Source organism: Hypanus sabinus, chromosome 3 (assembly GCF_030144855.1).
Source record: "Hypanus sabinus isolate sHypSab1 chromosome 3, sHypSab1.hap1, whole genome shotgun sequence".
Lineage (NCBI taxonomy): Eukaryota > Metazoa > Chordata > Chondrichthyes > Myliobatiformes > Dasyatidae > Hypanus > Hypanus sabinus.
This window is the reverse complement of record NC_082708.1, coordinates 72460146-72481627: the sequence shown is the minus strand read 5'-3', so window position 1 is coordinate 72481627 and position 21482 is coordinate 72460146. Positions and strand designations below refer to the sequence as shown.

General features: G+C 42.2%; 1 protein-coding gene and 1 non-coding gene across 6 annotated transcripts in view; both read left to right on the top strand.

The window, feature by feature from the left end:
* The first annotated feature begins 4506 nt into the window (after nt 1-4506).
* Nucleotides 4507-4609, top strand: LOC132392041 (U6 spliceosomal RNA). The gene has a single exon (XR_009511419.1). It is a non-coding gene; the product is annotated as a U6 spliceosomal RNA (small nuclear RNA).
* Nucleotides 4610-17507: 12898 nt separating this feature from the next.
* Nucleotides 17508-21482, top strand: part of mtmr2 (myotubularin related protein 2) — a 111230-nt gene continuing 107255 nt past the window's right edge. For 4 of the 5 annotated variants that reach the window (XM_059964644.1, XM_059964646.1, XM_059964645.1 and 1 more), the window contains exon 1: nt 17508-17773. In XM_059964644.1, coding sequence (XP_059820627.1) covers nt 17676-17773 — 98 coding nt within the window. In that variant the 5' untranslated portion in view covers nt 17508-17675. The remainder of the gene's footprint in view (nt 17774-21482) is intronic. The other variant, XM_059964647.1, reaches the window with a different exon arrangement.

The following is a 21482-nucleotide window of genomic DNA, read 5'->3' as shown; positions in this document are numbered from 1 at the left end:
GATTCTATAGTTAGGGGAACAGATAGGAATTCTGTGGACGTGAAAAGGAAACACAGATGGTAGTTTGCCTCCCAGGTGCCAGAGTCCGTGACGTTTCTGAACACGTCTACAATATCCTGAAAAGGGAGGGTAAGCAGCCAGAGGTCATTGTACATATTGGTACCAAAGACATAGGAAGAAAAAGGGAGGAGGTCCTGAAAAACGAATGCAGGGAGTTAGGAAGGAAGCTGAGAAACAGGACCTCAGGGATAGTAATCTCAGGATTGCTGCCAGTGCCACGTGACAGTGAGAATAGGAATAGAATGAGGTGGCAGATAAATACACGTCTGAAGAATTGGATCAGGGGGCAGGGATTCAGATTTGTGGATAATTGGGGCCTCCTCCGGGGCAGGTGTGACCTGTACCAAAGGGACAGGTTGCACTTGAATCTGAGAGGGACCAATATTCTTGTGGGCAGGTTTATTAGAGCTGTTGGGAGGGGTTTAAACTAACATGGTAGGGGATGTGAACCAATGTATAGAGCAGAGAATGAGCCAACAGGTTTACGAGTAGATGATGGATGAATATAAGGAAGGACAAGCCAATGATTGGATACACATGGAGACAGAGCAAAGAGTTAAATTGTACCACAAAGGCAACATTCAAAAGGGCAAAGAATGCAGGACTGAAGGTGCTCTATTTAATGTGCATAGCGTTTGGAATAAGGCAGATGAATTCGTAGCCCAATTGAGAGATTGTTGGTATGATGTTGTAGGCATCACTGAGTTGTGGCCAAAAGAAGGCCATAGTTGGGGGCTTAACATCAAGGATATACTTTGTATCAAAAGGACAGGTAGGAAGGTATAGGTAGTGGTGTGGCTCTGTTGGTAAGGGATGGAATTACATCTTTAGAAAGAGGTGACATAGGGTCAGAGAATGTTGAATCTTTATGAGTGGAGTTAAGAAACATGCAAGGGTAAAAAAACTATTAAGTCCATGTACACCACTTTGACTTCACTCAGGCTGGTTAAGCACCTTCAGCCCTCAGCAATTCCATACTGGACTGCCATTTCCGTTGGTGTTCCTTAATCCTGTCCTGCATCGATGTTTCTAAAACCTTTCCCACTGTGGATATTAAGCTGACCAGCCTGTAATTATTTCCTTCCTCTCTATTTTGAAGAAGAAAGTAACCTTCACCACTCTTCAGTAGTTGACACTGCAAAAGAGCAATGAAAGATTATGATCTGGACATCTGTGGTTTCATGATATGCTTCACTTAAAATCTTGGGATGCATCCCATCCAATCCTGGTCACTTATCATTTTCACTTCAACCAATTTCAATAACACTTCCATGCTATCAATTTTTAATGCATTTAATGCCTCAACCATTCCCTCCTTCATTATTCATTTGGAAGCATGTGGTGAACATACACACAAATTATTTATTTAGTACCATAACAATGCTCTCAATATTTATGTACAAGTTCTGATTTTTATTCCTTCTTAGTACTATCCTTCTTTTATATTGGAAGCAAATCTTTCCTTATTAGTTCTTTTTACTTCTCATGTTAATTTTCACTTCCTTCCTACCCTTGATTCTGCCTCAAACATGGCATAACATATTTTTGTCTTATTTTCCTCTTTTGACATTCAAGGACCTCTTGATGTATTTTAATCTTCATCAGTCCCTCATGGGAGAGTGCTATAACTCTACCTGTTACTTAAGAGCAGCCCATTTTCTGTTACAGTTTTGCCTGTCAAACTTACCTGGAACAGATCCGCTCTAATGCCATTGAAATAAGCCTTCCTCCAATTCAGTACTTCACTTTGGCTTCATCCTCCTCTTCCTGAGGTAACAACTTGTATCTCTGCTGCAAATTCCACTTATAATTTTCCTCAGGTAGTTCCCAGCAATAACACCACAATATATTCTAATCATTCCTCTGCACTCTCTAAAACTTTTCTTTGGCTTCCAGGGTTGTGGTTAAATATTAAATTCTCTACTGAGAAAATAAAAGGAATTTTTTTTCCTAAATGGGAAAAACAAAAAAAGTTTATTTGGTGTGTGATGAGAGTATCTAACTCATTCTTTGTAAAAATGGTTTATTAATATATTTACGATACGTACAAAATGTACATCAAATTGAAACAGTGATATCTTTATCCAGTGGGTGAACTCCAGTCTATGTGGCACCCACTGGTCCAGGAAGTCTTCCAGAGACTTGCTTTCTCTCCAGAGAAACTCACAGACACGGACAACTTTCTGCAGTGATTCTTTACAGTAACAGTGAATTGTCCCCTGGTGGTTCCTAGTACCTCAACAAACTCCCTGACGATTTCCTGCAGCACTGTGTCATCCCCTGGTGACTCCCAATGGTTCTGAGCGCTCAGTCCAGTGTCTTCTGGTGATCAGCCCAACATCACCCTCTAGTGGGCACCAGTACTAATCACAACCCCCACAAACATTTTCCCTTTCTGGTTAAGAAGCACCCTTGTGGTGATTCCCAGTACCAACTCCCAAGCCCACTGGCTTTCTTCTGTCCAACATTGATTCCACAGCACCCCCAGGATCCTTACTCTGGATCCACAACATGTACAACTTGCATAAGAAGGGCAAGTTGCAGCTAAATTGGAAAGGGACCAATATCGGGCAAGATGCTTGTCACTGGGATGGTTGAGATGGTTTAAACTGGTGATGCAAGGGGCTGTGACCAAAAATTACTGTGTAGCAGGACAGGAGTGAGAAGCATATCTCATCAATAGAGCAGGCAGAGCAGACAGAGATGGGTAGGGGAACATAAGATAGCTGGAAGACTTAACTGCATTTACTCTTGCCAATAAGATGCATGAGGTCAGAGAGTGAATCAGCACATGTGATTATGACAATGTGGCAACCACAGTAATGTGCCTGAAGGAAGGGCAGAAATAGCAGCTCAGTGTTCCTGGGTACAGATGAATGGTGGGGAGGAGAGTGCTCCAAAAGGGAAGGGGGTGTTACACTACTAATAAGGGAGAGCATTACAGGAGTACACCTGAGGATATACTGTTGAGAAGTAAGGGGTGATCACTTTGTAGAGATTATGAAAATAGTCAATGTTGTTTGCAAGAACAAATAGAGCGATAAATGGCAATAAAATGTAAAAGTATGTGGATGATTTTAACTTTCTCTATTGATTGTGATGACCTTATTCTAAGGCACCTAGATGGCATGTGATTTGTTGAATGCATCCAGGAAGGACTTTAAAGCAGCAGGTAGAGAATCTGACTAACGAGAGAGGAATACTTGATTTTATTTCAGGGAGTGAGCATGGGGAAATAGTGCAAGTGTCTTGGCAAACAGTGACCGTATTTCAGTAAATTCTAAGATATTCACGGAGAAGGATAAAATTGGACCTAGAGCCTAGGTCGTAGATTAGGGGAGGGCTGACTTCAATAGCATAGGCCGGACGTGGTGAACATAGATTGGGAGCAGTCACTAAAGGGACAAAACAACATCTGATAAATGGGAGACATTTAAAAGAGGAATAGAAAGAGTTCAGAGACTGCATGTCCCTAGTAAGAAGCAAAGCGGCAAGGTTCAAGAACAAAGGAAATTGAGGGTTTGATCAGATGTGTATATCAGGTGTAGGAAATTGTTATTGACCGAGTCCTTTGAGACTTATAGAGGATATAGTAGCTATCTTAATTAAGCAATTGGGGTGGGGGGAGGGGGTCAAAGAGGGATGGGAAATAACCCTGTCCAACAGAATTAAATAGAATTTTGTTATTCTTTCACTCATTACCAAATACATTTATATATTTTCCCCCAAAGCCTTTGATAAATCTATTATCAAAGAGGGTAGCTCAGAATCAGACTGATTTTGTTTTCCCCAAAGCCTTTGATGAATATATTAGAAGCAAGAGGGTAACTAGGGAAAGAATAGGTCCCCTCAGGGCCCAAAAGGGAAGTATTTCTGTGGTGTCCTGAATTAAAACTTTGTGTCACTATTTACTAGGGAGAAGGAAATCTAACCCAGGGTGTTATTGGAAGCAAGGGAAGACGTTACTGGGGTTCCGGCAGAAATTTTTGCATCATCTTTAGCCACAAATTAGGTACCAGAGGACAGGAGGGTAGTTAACATTGCTCCAGTTTTCAAGTGAATGATAAGGATAGACCAGGAAATTACAGGCAGGCTAGTGAGCCATATCTCAATAGTAGGGAAACCATGAAAAATAATACTTAGGGAAAGAGTTTATGATCATTTGGAAAGACAGGTCCTGATTTGGGATAGAGCATGGTTTTGTGCAAGGGAAATCCTACCTGAGAAATTTAAGAATTCTTTTGAAAAGATTATTAAGAATGTTGTGTCGATGTTTCAGGTTGAGACCCTTCGTCAGGACTAGACTTTGTCCTGACGAAGGGTCTTGGCCCGAAACGTTGACAGTGCTTCTCCCTATAGATGCTGCCTGGCCTGCTGTGTTACACCAGCATTTTGTGTGTGTTGTTTGAATTTCCAGCATCTGCAGATTTCCTCGTGTTTGTTTAAGAAAGTTGTGCTAATTTCGGCAGCTAAAATTGGAATGATACAGAGAAGGTTAGCATGGTCCCTGAACAATATTTCTAATTTGGATGATGAAATTGATGGTTTTATGGCCTAGTTTGCAGATAAAATGAAGATAGGTGGAGGGGCAGGTAGTTTTGAGGAAGTAGAAAGGCTGCAGAAAGACTTGGACAGAGCACAAGAATGGGCAAAGAAGTGGCAAATGGAATACTAGTGTCAGGAAGTGTATGGCCATGCACTTTAGTAGAAGGAATAAAAGCATAGACTATTTTCTAAATGGAGAGAGAGTTCAAAAATCTGAGGTGCAAAAGGACTTGGGAGTCCTTGTGCAGGATTCCCTAAAGTTTAATTTGGAGGTTGAGCTGGTGGTGAGGAAGGCAAATGTAATGTTAGCATTCATTTTGAGAGCACTAGTATATTAAAGCAAGGTGAGTCCTCACTTGGAGAATTGTGAGCAGCTTTGGGACCCTTATTTAAGAAAGGAACCACTGGAGAGGGTTCAGAGGAGGTTCATCAGAGAGATACCAGGAATGAAAGGCTTGTTGTTTGAGGAGCCATTGATGGCTCTGGGCCTTTACTCATTTAGAAGAATGAGGAGGGATCTCATTGAAACTTATCGAATGTTGAAAGGCCTAGATTGAGTGGATGTGAAGAGGATGTTTCCTATGACTGGGGAGTCTTGGACCACAGGACACAGTCTCAGAATAGAGTGTTGTCTATTTAGAACGAAGATGAGAAGGAATTTCTTTAGTCAGAGAGAGGGGAATCTGTGGAATTTGTTGCCACAGGTAGCTATGGAGGCCAGGTCACTGGGTGAATTTAAGGCAGAAGTTGATAGGTTCTTGATTAGTAGGGGCTGAAAGGTTGCGGGGAGAAGGCAAGAGAATGGGGTTGAGAGGGAAATGGATCAGCCATGATGAAATGGCGGAGCAGACTCAGTGGGCCAAATGGCCCAATTCTGCTCCTATGACTTAAGCTCTAAAATTGAAGAAGAAAAGTTGGTAGATGTGATATTGTAAGGAAAGAGTTAAATGTGATCCATCCTCAATATATGCTAAAATTAAATGGAAATCTGAAAGACAAACTGATTTTTGGATTTGGATTGTTTTGAGAAAGTACAAGAGAACTAGTCCACAGCAATGTTCTGAGAAAGTTAAAGGACAGTACAAGTCTACAAACATACACGGTTCTCTCTCAGTTGTGCAGAAGTAAAATGCTCCCGCACACACAACCTTAAGTTGAGGGAATATTGCAGCCATATTAGTGGATAATGGTGAAAAACATGTTTGCCTGGGGAAGCTGAGGTTGTTGTGGAGGTGGAGGTACCAAATACATGGGAAAGTACTAGTGGAAGGGGTTTTGAAGGGTGTAAAAGAGAGAGGATAGTGGGAGTGACAGGGAGGGAGGGGGATGGAGGGGGGGAAGAGAGAGAGAGAGAGATGAGTATTTGACAGCACTTTGCAGATCACTTGTTTAGTGAACAATAAGTATTAGTTTGTTTTTTCTACTGTTATTTCATTAACCCTTTGTTTTCCTTTTTGTACTGCATGTTTTATACAACTCTAATAAAGTGATTTCTTGTGGTTTAACGTGTACATTGTCTTCTTTGTTTGCCAAAACATATGCGTATCCCCTGAGCTGAATAAAAAAAAGTGATTACTTTTAGAAAAAGAGTAATCTTCATTAGAGGTCTGCATGAACTTTCATAAAATTTTTCACATGGTAGACAGATCCAGAAAGCTAGGACACTTGGGATCCAAGTTGTTTTCACAAACGGGATCCTAAATTGGTTTGGTGATAGGAAGCAAGGGTAATAGTGGAGGGTTGTTTTACTGAATGGAAGTCAGTACCCATGTTGTACAACATGGATCTGCATTGGGAGCCTTTCTGTCTGTCATATATAGGATCAGTGGCCTCTTTATTAAGAACCTCCTGTGTATCTGTGAGAGCATATCCATGGTCTTCTGCTGTTGTAGTCCATCCACTTCAAGGTTCAACGTGTTGTGCGCTTAGAGACGCTCTCCCGCACACCACTGTTGTAATATGTGGTCATTTGAGTTACTGTTGCCTTCCCATTAGCTAGAACCAATCTGGCTATTCTCATTTAACTTCTCTTACTAACAAGGCAAATTTGGCCACAGGCTGATGCTCACTGGAGATTGTTTCATTTATTCTCTGTAAAACTCTAGGGACTGTTGTGCATGAAAAATCCTGGGAGATTGGCAGTTTCTGATTCAAACCGCTCCGTCTGGCACAAACATTCATTCCACAGTTGGTCACTTAGATTACATTTTTTGCCCATTCTGATGTTTAGTCTTAAAAGCAACTGACCCTCTTGACCATGTCTGCATGCATTTATGCATTGAGTTGCTGTCACATGACTAGCTGATTAGTTATTTTCATTAACAAACAAGCGTACAACTGTACCTAATAAAATGACCACTGAATTTAGATATAAATTATTCCAATAAGATTCTCAGGCGTCCGCTAAGTTTGCTTGCTACATGTATATTAGTGGAATTATAGAACATAATAGAATATGAACAAATAGAATATGGAACAAATAGAAATAGAACAACATAGAATAATACAGCACAGTACAGGCCCTTCGGCCCACAATGTTGTGCCGACCCTCAAACCCTGCCTCCCATATAACCCCCCACCTTAAATTCCTCCATATACCTGTCTAGTAGTCTTTTAAATTTCACTAGTGTATCTGCCTCCACCACTGACTCAGGCAGTGCATCCCACGCACTCTGAGCAAAAAAACCTTCCTCTAATATCCCCCTTGAACTCCCCACCCCTTACCTTAAAGCCATGTCCTCTTGCATTAAGCAGTGGTGCCCTGGGAAAGAGGCTTTGGCCGTCCACTCTACCTATTCCTCTTAATATCTTGTATACCTCCATCATGTCTCCTCTCATCCTCCTTCTCTCCAGAGAGTAAAGCCCTAGCCCCCTTAGTCTCTGAATTATGGATAGTAATACGTATCTAAGAATACAAATGGATATAGATAAACTGGAAAGTTGGGTGGAGCAAGGTGCTGGCGATGTTTAATCTAGGCAAGTATAAGGCAGTACATTTGGATCATCTAATAACGGTAGGGCATATAGAGTAAACAGCAGGATCTTAGAAGCATTGGTGTATACAGGGAGGTTGTGATGCAAGTTCATAGGTTCCTGAAAATAGGCTAATGAAGGTGTTCGGCTTGTTTGCTTGTATAGGTAGGACACTGAATATTAAAATAAGAACATCGTGTTGTAGCTTGAACAAGACATTGGTTAGGTCACAAATGGAATATTGTGTACAGTTTTAGTCACTGCATGAGGGATTGTTCTCACTGGAGGATAGGGGGTAACCTGATAGCGGTTTATAAAAATTATGAAGATCATGAATACTGTAAGTATTCACAGGGTAGCAAAACTAAAACTAGAAGACTCAAGTTTAAGGTGAGAGAGGATCTTTATGTATAAATAAATAAATAAGAGAGATGCGAGTGGATATAGGATTGTTAGGAAATGAGGCTGGAGAAATAATAATGGGGGACAAGGAAATGGCAGATGAACTAAATGAGTATTTTGCATCAGTCTTCATTGTGGAAGACACTAGCAGTGTGCCAGATGTTGTGAAGGAAGAGAAGTGAGTGCAGTTACTATTACAAGTAAGAAAGTGCTCAAAAAGCTGAAAGACTTAAGGGTACAAAGTCACCTGCGCAAGATGAACTGCACTCTAGGGTTCTGAAAGAGGTAGCGTTAGAGATTGCGGTGGCATTAGAACTGATCTTTCAAAGATCATTGGACTCTGACATGGTGCCAAAGGACTGGAAAATAGCAAATGTCACTCCACTGTTTAAGAAAGGAGGAAAGCAGCAGAAAGGAAATTATAGACCAGTTAGCCTGAGCTCAGTGGTTGGGAAGATTTTGAAGTTAATTATTAAGGATAAGGTTATGGAATATTTGGTGACACAGGACAAGATAGGACAAAGTCAGCAAAATCTTGCCTGATGAACCTGGTGGAATTCTTTGAGGAGATTACAAGTAGGATAGATAAAGGGGATGCAGTGGATGTTGTACATTTGGACCTTCAGAAGGCCTTTGACAAGGTGCCACACGAGGCTGCTGAACAAGTTAAGAGCCCATGTTATTACAGGAAAGTTACTGGCATGGTTAGAGCATTAGCTGATTGGTAGGAGGCAGTGAGTGGGAATAAAAGGATCCTTGTCTGGTTGGTTGCCAGTGACTAGTGGTGTTCCACAGGGGTCGGTGTTGGAACAGCTTCTGTTTACACTGTATATCAATGATTTAGATGATGGAATAGATGGCAAGTTTGCAGATGGTGGAGGGGCAGTTAGTGTTGAGGGAACAGGTAGGCTGCAGAAAGATTTAGACAGATTGGGATAATGGGCAAGAAAGTGGCAGATGAAATACAGTCCTTTACTCTCTGTATACCCAACTGTGTCACTACCCACAGATCTAACCTGCTAATTAAATTTGCTGACAATACTACTTTGATTGGCTTAATCTCAAATAATAACAAGGCAGCCTACAGAGAGGTCATCACCCTGACACAGTGGTGTCAAGAAAACAACCTTTCCCTCAATGTCGCTAAAACAAAGGAGATGGTTGTGGATTAAAGGAGGAATGGAGACGGGCCAACCCTTATTGACATCAATGGATCTGGGGCTGAGAGGGTGAACAGCTTCAAGTTCCTCAGCATCCACATCACCAAGGACCTTGCAGTCTGTACACACCAGCTGTGTGACAAAAAAGACACAACAGTGCCTCTTTCATCTCAGACGGTTGAAGAAGTTTGGTATGGGCTCCCAAATCCCAAGGACTTTCTACAGGGGATCAATTGAGAGCATCCTGACTGGCTGCATCACTGCCTGGTATGAGTCCCTCAATTGCAGGACTCTTCAGAGAGTGGTGCAGACAGCCCAGTGCATCAATAGATGTGAACTTCTCACTATTCAGGACATTTACAGAGACAGGTGTGTAAAAAAGGCCCGAAGGATCATTGAAGACCTGAGTCACCCCAACTACAACTGTTCCAGTTGCTACCACACAGCATAAAAGCCAGGACAGCTTCTCCCATCAGGCCATCAGACTGATTAATTCACGCCTATACAATTGTAATTCTATGCTATATTGACTGTCATGTTGTACATACTATTTATTACAAATTACTATAAATTGCATATTGGACAGTTAGACAGAGATGTAACAAAGATTTTTACTCATGTATGTGAAGGATGAAAATAATAAAGTCAATTCAATTCAATTCAGTGTTGCAAAATGCATGGTCATGTACTTTGGTTGTAGAAATAAATGTGCAGGTTATTTTCTTTCTTTTTCAATCTTTTTATTAATATCAACATGATAAGATTAGTACATAGATAATGGGATTACAAACTTACAAAATTAAAATGAACATAAAAGGATACATAAGCAATAAGTACATTATAGTTGTCTTCCCAAATCATGAATGATACAAATATCATATAAACGAGACAAAAAAAAGTAATTCATGTTGAAGAAAAACAGAAAAGAGAAAAAGAAAAAAATATATAAATGGGCTGTTTATAGTATCTATAAAAAAATTACAAAATCATCAGTGTCCCCACCTCCAAACCTCTCAACATATATATATAATCAAAACCAGAAAATCAAATACGATTGGAACAGGGTCAAATTACATCATGTGAAAATATTGAATAAATGGCCTCCAAATCTTTTCAAATTTAATAGAAAGGTCATATATGACACTTCTAATTTTCTCCAAATTTAGACATAACATAGTTTGAGAAAACCAATGAAAACCAAGGAAATCCAATTCAACAAAGTAGATCTTCTAGCCATTAATGTAAGAAATGCAATCATCCGACAAGCAGAAGAAGATAAATGGATTGACCCCTTCATTGGTAAACCAAAGATTGCAGTAATAGGATGAGGTTGTAAATCAATGTTCAATACCGTGTAAATAATATCGAAAATGTCTTTCCAATATTTTTTCAAAAGCGGACATGACCAAACTATATGAGTTAAAGAAGCTATCTCAGAATGACATCTGTCACATATAGGATTTATATGGGAATAAAAATGAGCCAATTTATCATTGGACATATGAGCCCTGTGCACAACTTTAAACTGTATCAATGAATGTTTAGCTCATATAGAGGATAAATTAACTAATTGAAAATTTTTATCCCAATTCTCAATAGGGATAGTAAAGTTAAGTTCTCTTTCCCAATCATTTTTAATCTTATAAAAGGCCTCTGAACGTATTTTCATAATTATATTGTAAACATTTGATATTACACCTTTCTGAAAAGGATTTAGTTCTAACAATTTCTCCAAAATACCCGAAGAATCAAGATTTGGAAAGGTAGGAAGTACAGTGTTTAAGAAATTCCTAATCTGTAAATACCTAAAAAAAAATAAAATCTGGGCAAATTATATTTATTAGATAATTGTTCAAAAGACATAAAACAATTATCCAAAAATAGATCAGAAAATTGTAGTCAACCTTTAGTCTTCCAAGCTGAATAAGCTTGGTCCATAATAGAAGGATGAAAAAAGAAATTGGATACAATAGGAATAATTAAAACAAATTGATTCAACCCAAAAAATTTCCGAAATTGAAACCATATATGTAAAGTGTGTTTGACTATCGGATTGTCAATTCGTTTATGCAATTCAGAAAGAGCAAACGGAAGAGAAGTCCCTAAAATAGAACCCAGTGCAAATCCTTGTACAGATTTAGTTTCCAGATTTACCCAATGAGGGCTAGGAGATAAATCCCAATCCCTTAACCAATATTTCAAATATTAAATATTAATTGCCCAATAATAACATCTAAAATTAGGCAATGCCAATCCACCTTCCTTCCTTGCCTTCTGTAAATATCTTTTACCTAATCTAGGATTCTTGTTCTGCCATATATATGAGGAAATTTTTGAATCAACATTGTCAAAAAAGGATTTTGGAATAAAAATTGGTACCGCTTGAAATATATATAAGAACTTGGGTAAAATAATCATCTTAATAGCATTAATCTGACCTATCAGAGATAAAGACAATGGTGACCATTTAGTGAACAAACATTTAATCTGATAATTGATCAGATTAACCTTGAATAAATTAACCTAAAAAAATTAACCTTGAGTAACTCCTTCTGATTTTTTGTAATTTTAATCCCTATGTATATAAAAAAAGTCATTAACTAATTTAAAAGGTAAATTTCCATAAATTGGAACTTGTCTATTTAAGGGGAACAATTCACTCTTATTAAGATTCAATTTATACCCGGAAAAATTACTAAACTGAGCCAACAATGATATAACTGCAGGAATGGATTTCTCTGGATCAGAAAAATATAATAACAAGTCATCTGCGTATAATGATAACTTATGTATATCCATCTCATGAGTGATGCCAAAAATGTTAGGTGATTCTCTAATAGCAATTGCCAAAGGTTCTATAGCAATATCAAATAATAATGGACTAAGAGGACAACCTTGCCTGGTACCCCAAAATAAACGAAAAAAGTGAGATCTTTGATTGTTAGTAAAAACCGAGGCTACTGGAGTATGATATATCAATTTAATCCAGGATATAAATGTCGGACTAAAATTAAACTTCTCAAGCACAGTAAATAAATATGGCCATTCAACTCTATCAAATGCTTTCTCCGCATCTAATGAAATGATACATTCTGAGGTGCTGCGTGAAGAAGTATAGACAATGTTCAATAATCTCCTAATATTGAAAAAAGAATAGTGATTTTTAATAAAACCAGTTTGATCCTCCGAGATAATTTGAGGTAATACCTTCTCCAGTCTGGTCGCCAGTAACTTGGAAAAGATCTTGGAATCTACATTCAATAAGGATATTGGTCTATAGGATGCGCAATCAGTAGGGTCTTTATCTTTTTTCAATAGTAAAGAAATGGAAGCTCTATAAAAAGATTGCGGCAATTTACCTAGTCTAATTGCTTCTTCAAAAACCTTGCATAACCAAGGAGAAAGAGTAGAGGAAAAACACTTCAAAAATTCCACTGTATACCCATCTGGACCTGGTGTTTTCCCAGAATTCATAGAGGAAATAACACCTTTAATTTCTGCATCCGTAATAGGAGTTTCTAATATTAAAAGTTCTTCCGATGATAATTTTGGAAAATTCAATTTCCCAAGAAAATCATGCATGGTATTATGATCATGAGGAAATTCAAAATGATACAGAGAGGTATAAAAATCTTGAAAAGATTTGTTTATCTCATCATGGTCAACTGTCAGTTCACCATTCTGTTGACGAATCTTAATAATTTGACATTTAACCGAAGCATTTTTCAATTGGTTAACTAACAGTTTACCCGATTTATCACTATGTATATAAAAATCAGTTCTGGTTTTCATTAATTGATTTTCAATTGAAGATGTAAGTAATAAACTGTGTTCCATTTGAAGCTCAACCCTTTGTTTGTAAAGCTCCTTACTAGGAGCAATCAAATATTTCTTGTCAATTTCTTTAATCTTATCAACCAATAAAAGAGTTTCCTTCTTAATACGTTTTCTCAAACCGACAGAGTAGGAGATAATCTGTCCATGTATATATGCTTTAAAAGTGTCCCAAAGTATTCAGCAGGAAATTTCATCCATGAAATTAGTTGAAAAGAAGAAATCAATCTGTTCCTTCATCAATTTAACGAAATCCAGATCTTGCAGTAAGGTAGAATCAAATCGGCATTGCTTAGTACTAGAAGCTGTATCCATTAATTTAATAGAAAGTTTCATTGGAGCATGATCAGAGATGGCTATAATGTCATGATTACAACCAGTTACAGATGCAATAAAATGATTCAATAAAAAGTCAATTCTCGAGTAAGAATGATAAACATGTGAGAAAAATGAAAACTCTGTCCTTAGGATGCAGAAATCTCCAAATATCGAAAATTCCATTATCAGTCAAAAAAGAATTGATGTTATTTTCTAAGCAGGGAGAAAATCCAAAAATCTGAGATGCAAAGGGACTTTCGAGTCTTTGTACAGAACACCCTAAATATTAACTTGCAGGTTGAATTGGTGGTGAGGAAAGCAAATGCAATGTTAACATTCATTTCAAGAGGTCTTGAATGCAAGAGCACTGATGTGATTCTGAAGCTTTAAAGGCACTGATGAGGCCTCACCTTGAGTATTGTAAACAGTTTTGGGTTTCTCATCTAAGATGTGCTGGTATTGGAGAGGGTCCAGAGACAGTTCACAAGGATGATTCTGGGAATGAAAGGTTTATCATTAGAGGAATGTTTGATGGCTCTGGGTCTGCACTCACTGAAATTTAGAAGGATAAGGGGGGAATCTCAATGAAACCCTTGAAATGTTGAAAGGCCTAGACAAGTAGATGTGGAAAGGATGTTTCTCATGGTAGGGTAGTCTAGGACAAGAAGGCACAGCTTCAGGATAGTGGAGCATCCATTTAAAAGAGAGATGCAGAGAAATTTCTTTAGCCAGAGGGTGGTGAATCTGTTACCACAGGCAGCTGTGGAGGCCAGGACGTTGGGTGTATTAAGGCAGAGATCGATATTTGCTTGATTGGACATGGCATCAAAGGTTACGGGGAGAAGGCTGGGGAGAAAAGGATCAGCCATGATTGAATCATGGAGCAGACGATGGGTCAAATGGCCTAATTCTGCTCCTATATCTTATGGTCACATATTTAATGGAAATCTGAAGGTCATGGAGGGGAGCAATCTGTCAGAGGAGATGGTAGAGGCAGACTCCATCACAGTTTTAAAAAAAGCATTTGGATACATAAACTTGTAGGACAGGAATGTAGAGATATGAGCCAAAAGAAGGAAAGTGGGATTAGCTTGTATAGGCATTTTGGCTAGCATAGACCAGTCGGGCAAAGGGCCTGTTTCCCAGCTATATGAATCTGTGACTTCAGCCATAATCTAAGTACTGCAAATAAAAAGAAATGCAAATGTTGGAAACCTTAACTAGAAACAGAAAATCCTGGAGATACTCAGCATATCACAAAGCATCAATGGGGAAAAAATAACATTTCAGGTATTAGAAGATGCCCAACTGTAACCATATTTCCCTTGAAGGTCACTTGTGTTAGCTGTACATCCCTCCCTGATGCATCTAACACTGAGCATAAAGCTACACTAATAATGCTTGGCACTAACAGTTCCCCTGTTTGAAAAGTCCAGCACAGACCCCATGCTGTCTCAGTCATAGCTTCCATCCCTGTCTTGGCTGTAGCATCTTGTGCTGGCCAGCCCCCCTTAAGGGATTAGGCCTCCCCTCACTGCCACTCGCAGTTTCCCGACAGTCCAAGAAAAACAAAGCAGGAGTGCAAAGTGGAATTATCACTGGTAGACAAGACTAAGAAAAATCCCAATGCACTTTATCAATATATTTTATAATACACTGTATTAAATATACAAACATGTAGCCAGGGAAAAAGCAGGGCTATTAAGAACCTAAGGGCCATTACTTGCATAGAGCCAGGTGAAATCTTAAATGCATATACTCTTACCTATATTCTCTAAAGGAAGGACATTATTTATTCTTGGAAAATTCAGGGAGGGGTGGTAAAATTCCTGCAACCATTTTCATGCTCTATAATCTCACAGCTAAAATGATGTCTTGTTATTGGATTAGCTGTCAGGTTGGAGGAGCAACACTTCTGAGTAGCCTCCAATCTGATGGCATGAACATCGATTTCTCAAACTTTCAGTAGTTATCCCACCTCCTTCCCCATTCCCATTTCCCTCTCTCACCTTATATGCTTCCCTGCCCATCACCTCCTTCTGCTACTCCTCCCACTTCCCTTTCTTCCAAGGACCGAAAGTCCTCTCTTATTAGATTCTATTTCTCCAGGCCTTTATCTCTTTCACTAATTGACTTTCCAGCTCTTTTTTTCACCCCCTCACCACCTCTCCCCAGTTTCACCTATCACCTACTACCCTGTACTTCTCCTCCCCTCCCCCACCTTCTTACTCTGATTTCTCATCTCTTTTTCCCTCCCAAGTCCTGATGAACGGTCTTGGTCCAGAAGATTGATTGTCTACTCTTTTCCATAGATGCTGCCTGGCCTGCTGAGTTCCTCCGACATTTTGGGTGTACTAAATGTCTTAGCAGGCTTAAAGATGGATAAATCCTAAGGCCCTGATGAGATATACCCAGACTTCTATGGGAAGGCAGGGATTTTGGTAGCCACTGACAAGATGCCAAATGACTGTGGGGGGGGGGGGGGCACGGGATAGCAAATGTAGTATTTTTATTTAAGAGCAACCGTGACAAACTGGTAAGAGAGGACAGAAGGCAACACACTGTGCAAATACAAAAGACAAGAAAATAATAAATAAGCAATAATTATCAAGAATGTGAAATGAAGAGTCCTTGAAAGTAAGTTCATATGTTGAGGGGACATTTCAGTGATGGGGGAAGAGAAGTTATCCCCTTTGGTTCAAGAACCTGACGGTTGAGGGGTAATAACAGTTCCTGAGCCTGGTGGTGAGTCCTGACACACCTGTATCTTCTTTCTGACGGCAGCAGCGAGAAGAGAGCACGGCTGGGATGGCGGGGGTCCCTGATGAAGGCGGCTCCTTTCTGTGACAGCGTTCCGTGTAGATGTGCTCAATGTGGGGAGGGCTTTAACCCTGATTGACTGGGCCGTTTCACTACCATTAACCCTTTAACTACACTACACTGTATTAACCCTTGCCCTGCCTGCCATCCCAACGGGGCTTCCTGATACTGACTTCGGCCGGAGCCAACAATATGCTGCTGAGATTCGTGGCACCGACGGCCCGTTCCCCTCCCCCATTCCCAGTTGGTGTCTAGTACAGACAGTTCACCACCCCCCCACCACCACCAGTTGGTGTCCACCACGGATTGGTTCACCCCCCCCCCCCCCCCCGGTTGGTGTCCCGCGCACACCGGTTCACCCCCCCCCCCAGTTGGTGTCCCGCGCACACCGGTTCACCCCCCCCCCCCCGGTTGGTGTCCCGCGCACACCGGTTCACCCCCCCCCCCCGTTGGTGTCCCGCGCACACCGGTTCACCCCCCCCCCCGTTGGTGTCCCGCGCACACCGGTTCACCCCCCCCCCCCCCCGTTGGTGTCCCGCGCACACCGGTTCACCCCCCCCCCCCCGTTGGTGTCCCGCGCACACCGGTTCACCCCCCCCCCCCGTTGGTGTCCCGCGCACACCGGTTCACCCCCCCCCCCCCGTTGGTGTCCCGCGCACACCGGTTCACCCCCCCCTCCCCGGTTGGTGTCCCGCGCACACCGGTTCACCCCCCCCCCCGGTTGGTGTCCCGCGCACACCGGTTCACCCCCCCCCGTTGGTGTCCCGCGCACACCGGTTCACCCCCCCCCCCCGTTGGTGTCCCGCGCACACCGGTTCACCCCCCCCCCCGGTTGGTGTCCCGCGCACACCGGTTCACCCCCCCCTCCCCGTTGGTGTCCCGCGCACACCGGTTCACCCCCCCCCCCCGGTTGGTGTCCCGCGCACACCGGTTCACCCCCCCCCCCCGTTGGTGTCCCGCGCACACCGGTTCACCCCCCCCCCCGGTTGGTGTCCCGCGCACACCGGTTCACCCCCCCCCCCCCGGTTGGTGTCCCGCGCACACCGGTTCACCCCCCCCCCCCGTTGGTGTCCCGCGCACACCGGTTCACCCCCCCCCCCCCGTTGGTGTCCCGCGCACACCGGTTCACCCCCCTCCCCCCCCCGGTTGGTGTCCCGCGCACACCGGTTCACCCCCCCCCCCCCGGTTGGTGTCCCGCGCACACCGGTTCACCCCCCCCCCGTTGGTGTCCCGCGCACACCGGTTCACCCCCCCCCCCCGGTTGGTGTCCCGCGCACACCGGTTCACCCCCCCCCCCCCGGTTGGTGTCCCGCGCACACCGGTTCACCCCCCCCCCCCCGGTTGGTGTCCCGCGCACACCGGTTCACCCCCCCCCCCCCGTTGGTGTCCCGCGCACACCGGTTCACCCCCCCGCAGCTCCCGCCACCGACTCCACATCGCCCCCGCCCGGCTCCTGCGGACGTCGCGCTGCGGCCTGGGTGTCGATGATTCCGGCTAAGTGAGGAGCTGCGGCTTTGGGAGCGGTTCTGGATCCACCTCGTCCGCCGGGCGAACCGAGCGCTCATGGAGAAGAGCATCAGCTACGACAGCATCGCGTCCAAGCGGTCGCCGTCCAGGAGCGGCTCCGACTCCAGGCCGCCCAGTGCCGGCTCCGTGAGCAGGTGGGAGTGGGCAGCGGTCCCAGGGGCGGGGAGGGGAGGGGAGGGGAGGCCGGAGGGGGTGCAGGCGGAAACCGCTTCAACCGCTGCGGTATTGGTGTCGCAGGAAGAGCGGTATTTATTGACCATTGCCCGTGAATGAAAGGAGATGGATGTCTGAGTCTTACTGAACCTTCTGGTGGACTAACGGGCAGGGTGGAAGTTCCAGCATCTGGATCCAGCGACGGTGGTTATCCAAGTCAGGGTAGTGTTCGGCTTGAGGGGAGACTTATGGGCGATACGGGGTCATGTTTCCATGCACCTACTGTCTCTGCCATTGTCGGTGGCAGAGGTCATGTATTTGGAAGTTGCTGCTGGAGTACTCTAGGAGAGTAATTCGGTATCAGGTTTAATATCACCGGCATATGTCGGGAAATTTGTTGTTCTGCGGCAGTAGTACATTGCAATACATAGTCATTAAACACTGCAAACTACACTATATACTGTATATTAAAAGTTAAATAGTGGAAAAGGAGGGAAAAAGCAGTGATCACGGTTTCGGTGTCCCTTCAGACATCAGAAGGCAAAGGGGAGGAAGCTTCCTGGATTTCTGTGTGTGCTCCTTCAGGCTCCTGTACCTCCTTCCTGATGGCAACAAATGAGAAGAGGGCATCTCTTGGGTGATGGGGGTCCTTAACGATGGATGCTGCCTTTTTTAGGCATATTCCTTGAAGATGTCCTGGCTGAGGATGGAGTTCACAACTTTCTGTGGCTTACTTCAATCCTGTGCAGAGCACCCCCCTCCCATGGTATACAGTGATGCACCCAGTTAGAATGCTATCATGGTACATTTGTAGAAACTTGTGAGTGACTTTGGTGACATACCAAATCCTCTCAAACTCCTAAGGAAATATAGCAGCTGTTGAGTCTTCTTTGTAGCTGCATTGTTAATTTTGATGCATTTTGTGGATGAGTGCTGGAATGGTGGGTGATAAACTTAATTTAGTGTTGTGGAGCTGCATTCATCCAAGGAAGTGGAGAAAATTCCATCGTGTTCTTGATGTGTATGATGTAGATGGTAAGAAGGGTTTGGGCAGTAAGGGAAGTAAGTTACTCGATGCTGGAGGTACCCAGTCTCTGTCCTGATCCTGTGGTCATTGTGTATTTGTATCCGTTCTGGGCAATGGGAATCCCCAGAATGCTGATAGGGTACCCAGTAATGATAATGCTGTTGAATGTCTGTAAATAAATGGCTAGGTTCAACATGTTGCAACTGTTCACTGTCTGGCATTGTTATGGTGCAAATGGTATTTGGCACATATTAGCTCAGCATGGGTGTGGTCACAAGCTTGCTGTATTTAGTGAGGGCTTGACCCATTTTCACAGAAGTTATGAATGAAATTGAAGATGCAGTTGACATCAAAGATTCTCGATGTATCTGCAGTTGGTTGGGTTTTCTGAAGATCAGTTGCAGGTCTGACCTCCAGGAAACGCCAGCATCTTCCTTTGCATGACTCCAGTCTGTGTAGTCTTCCCTTATTTATCATACAGTTCTCTCCTGGTGATTTGATGTCATATTTAATGCTACTTTTTGTCAAGAGTAACTTACATCTGTGGAAGGTACATGAGTGAATCTGCAGATGCTGGAAATAAATAAAGACACAAAATGCTGGCAGAACTCAGCGGGCCAGACAGCATCTATGGGAGGAGGTAGTGACGACGTTTCGGGCCAAAACCCTTCATCAGGAGTGGAAGGGTGATGAAGGGTTTCGGCCTGAAACGTCGTCACTACCTCCTCCCATAGATGCTGTCTGGCCTGCTGAGTTCTGCCAGCATTTTGTGTTTTTACATCTGTGGAAGATTGTTTTTTTTTCATTCATGGGATATTGACATTGCATTACACCATTCGTCATCCATCCCTAATTGCCCCCCCCCCAAGGTAATTAAAAATTGATTATGTTTGTATGTTTGATGTCACATTTCACCATACAGGGTAAAGATGGTTGATTTCCTGCTCAGTGAGGCCCTCTGTTGGTTGGGGTTGTGTCCTGGTTGTCTATGTGATACGCAAGCTAGGGCAGTAGGATATTAAAAGCAAGTTGTTGCCCATGCAGCTGATGAATCCAAAAGAACGTCAGAGACCTATATAGTTTGGCACCAGTGGCATCCCAGGAGTTGCTAGTCAGCATTGAACTCAATGTAGGACTACCTTAGGGACAACATCTCTGATTTTTTCCTCGGAGTTTACTCCCGATGCCTTCTCCATGAGTGCGCATATTTTCTATTTGAGATCAGAGTTTTCTTTCCAGATGAGCTGCCAACCACAGCTGATGAACGCAGTCTGCCAGAAGCAAATGGTTTTAAGGGGTAAAGGCCAGAAACCCACCTTTGCCCCTTTTCCTGTCAGTAGAAATGGTTCTGCTAGGCTTAGTAGCTAAGCCACACGTGAAGGCCAGGAGCTGGACTTGGTTATCAGAGATTATTTGAGACGCAGACCATTGGGACAATTTAATATGTTATCCCCACTACCTCCACTGGCTATGACAACCTAAGGGAACTAATCAATGAGGAGCAATTTTAGTCTAAGAGTACAATAATAATCCTAAAGGTTTCTATGGTCCCCTGATTTCAATGTTATCATTTTGTAATTTTATTTGTTTGCGTTCCAGATCTATTTATTTGAATTTGAGTTTTCCAGCTGCCTTGGTGAGATTTTATCCTCAAGTTACCAGTCTAGCAATCTGAATGAACCACAAGGCCATAATGTGTAGGACATTGTGGACTCATGAGGGAGAGGAAGGAATCAGGGATCGACATAGGGTAGAGAGAGTTTGAGCGGGTATGAGGGAGGCAGTGGAAAGAGGAAGGGGAGGAGGAAGTGGGGGAAAAATTTTTTAAAAACTCTTAAGCCAACATGGTTTCAGTCTGATTTGTATAGGCAAGATGGCACACTTAATATTGTGTGTGTGTGTGTGTTAACATTATAAAGTTTATCAATTACTTTTGCATGAGCAAATGTTTATAAATCATATTATTTGCCTTAGAGTTCCAATGTTTGAATATTTGAATTGAAAATAAAATTCATTTTATTTATGATAAACATGTTGAATGTGCTTGATAGTTGCATGTATCTCTTGATATTTTATAGTGGTGTTGGAATTTGCTACAGTATTCTAATACTAAGGAAATGTAGAAAATTAATGTGCAAGAAGCTGAAGTATTTCAATGTCATTCTTGCCATAGGGTTATGTAATAACCAGTAAGTTGATCCATGAATTGTAGCTTTAAGTAATATAGAATAACTTATAGTATTTAGACTGTTTAAAGTTTTGAGTGTTCAGAATGTCCTTTTAAAGAGCAACTCAGCCTTTATGTTGGCTGTAGGCAGTTTTGATGACACCCAAGCTCTTTTTTCATGTTGAAAACATGTTAATGGATACTAAAATTTTCTTTGGGATAAATAAAGTTTTGTCTTATCTTAAAAGTAATAATTAGCTATACATTTCTCTATTTTTCAACTGAAGAGTGCTTTCAGAACATTTGTAATAATTTTGTTTGAAGCTTATTTGACCTGCATTAGTAACCTGTTTTTGCAATACTAAGAGGATTTTTGCTTTTATGAAAATTTTTCCCATGTAAATTAATGGTTCTTTGCTTCATGCCATTTCCGCTTAAGAAAGGTTTCATAGGAACGCTCTACCTTTGTAAAGGGGGGGGGGGGGGCACCTGTAGT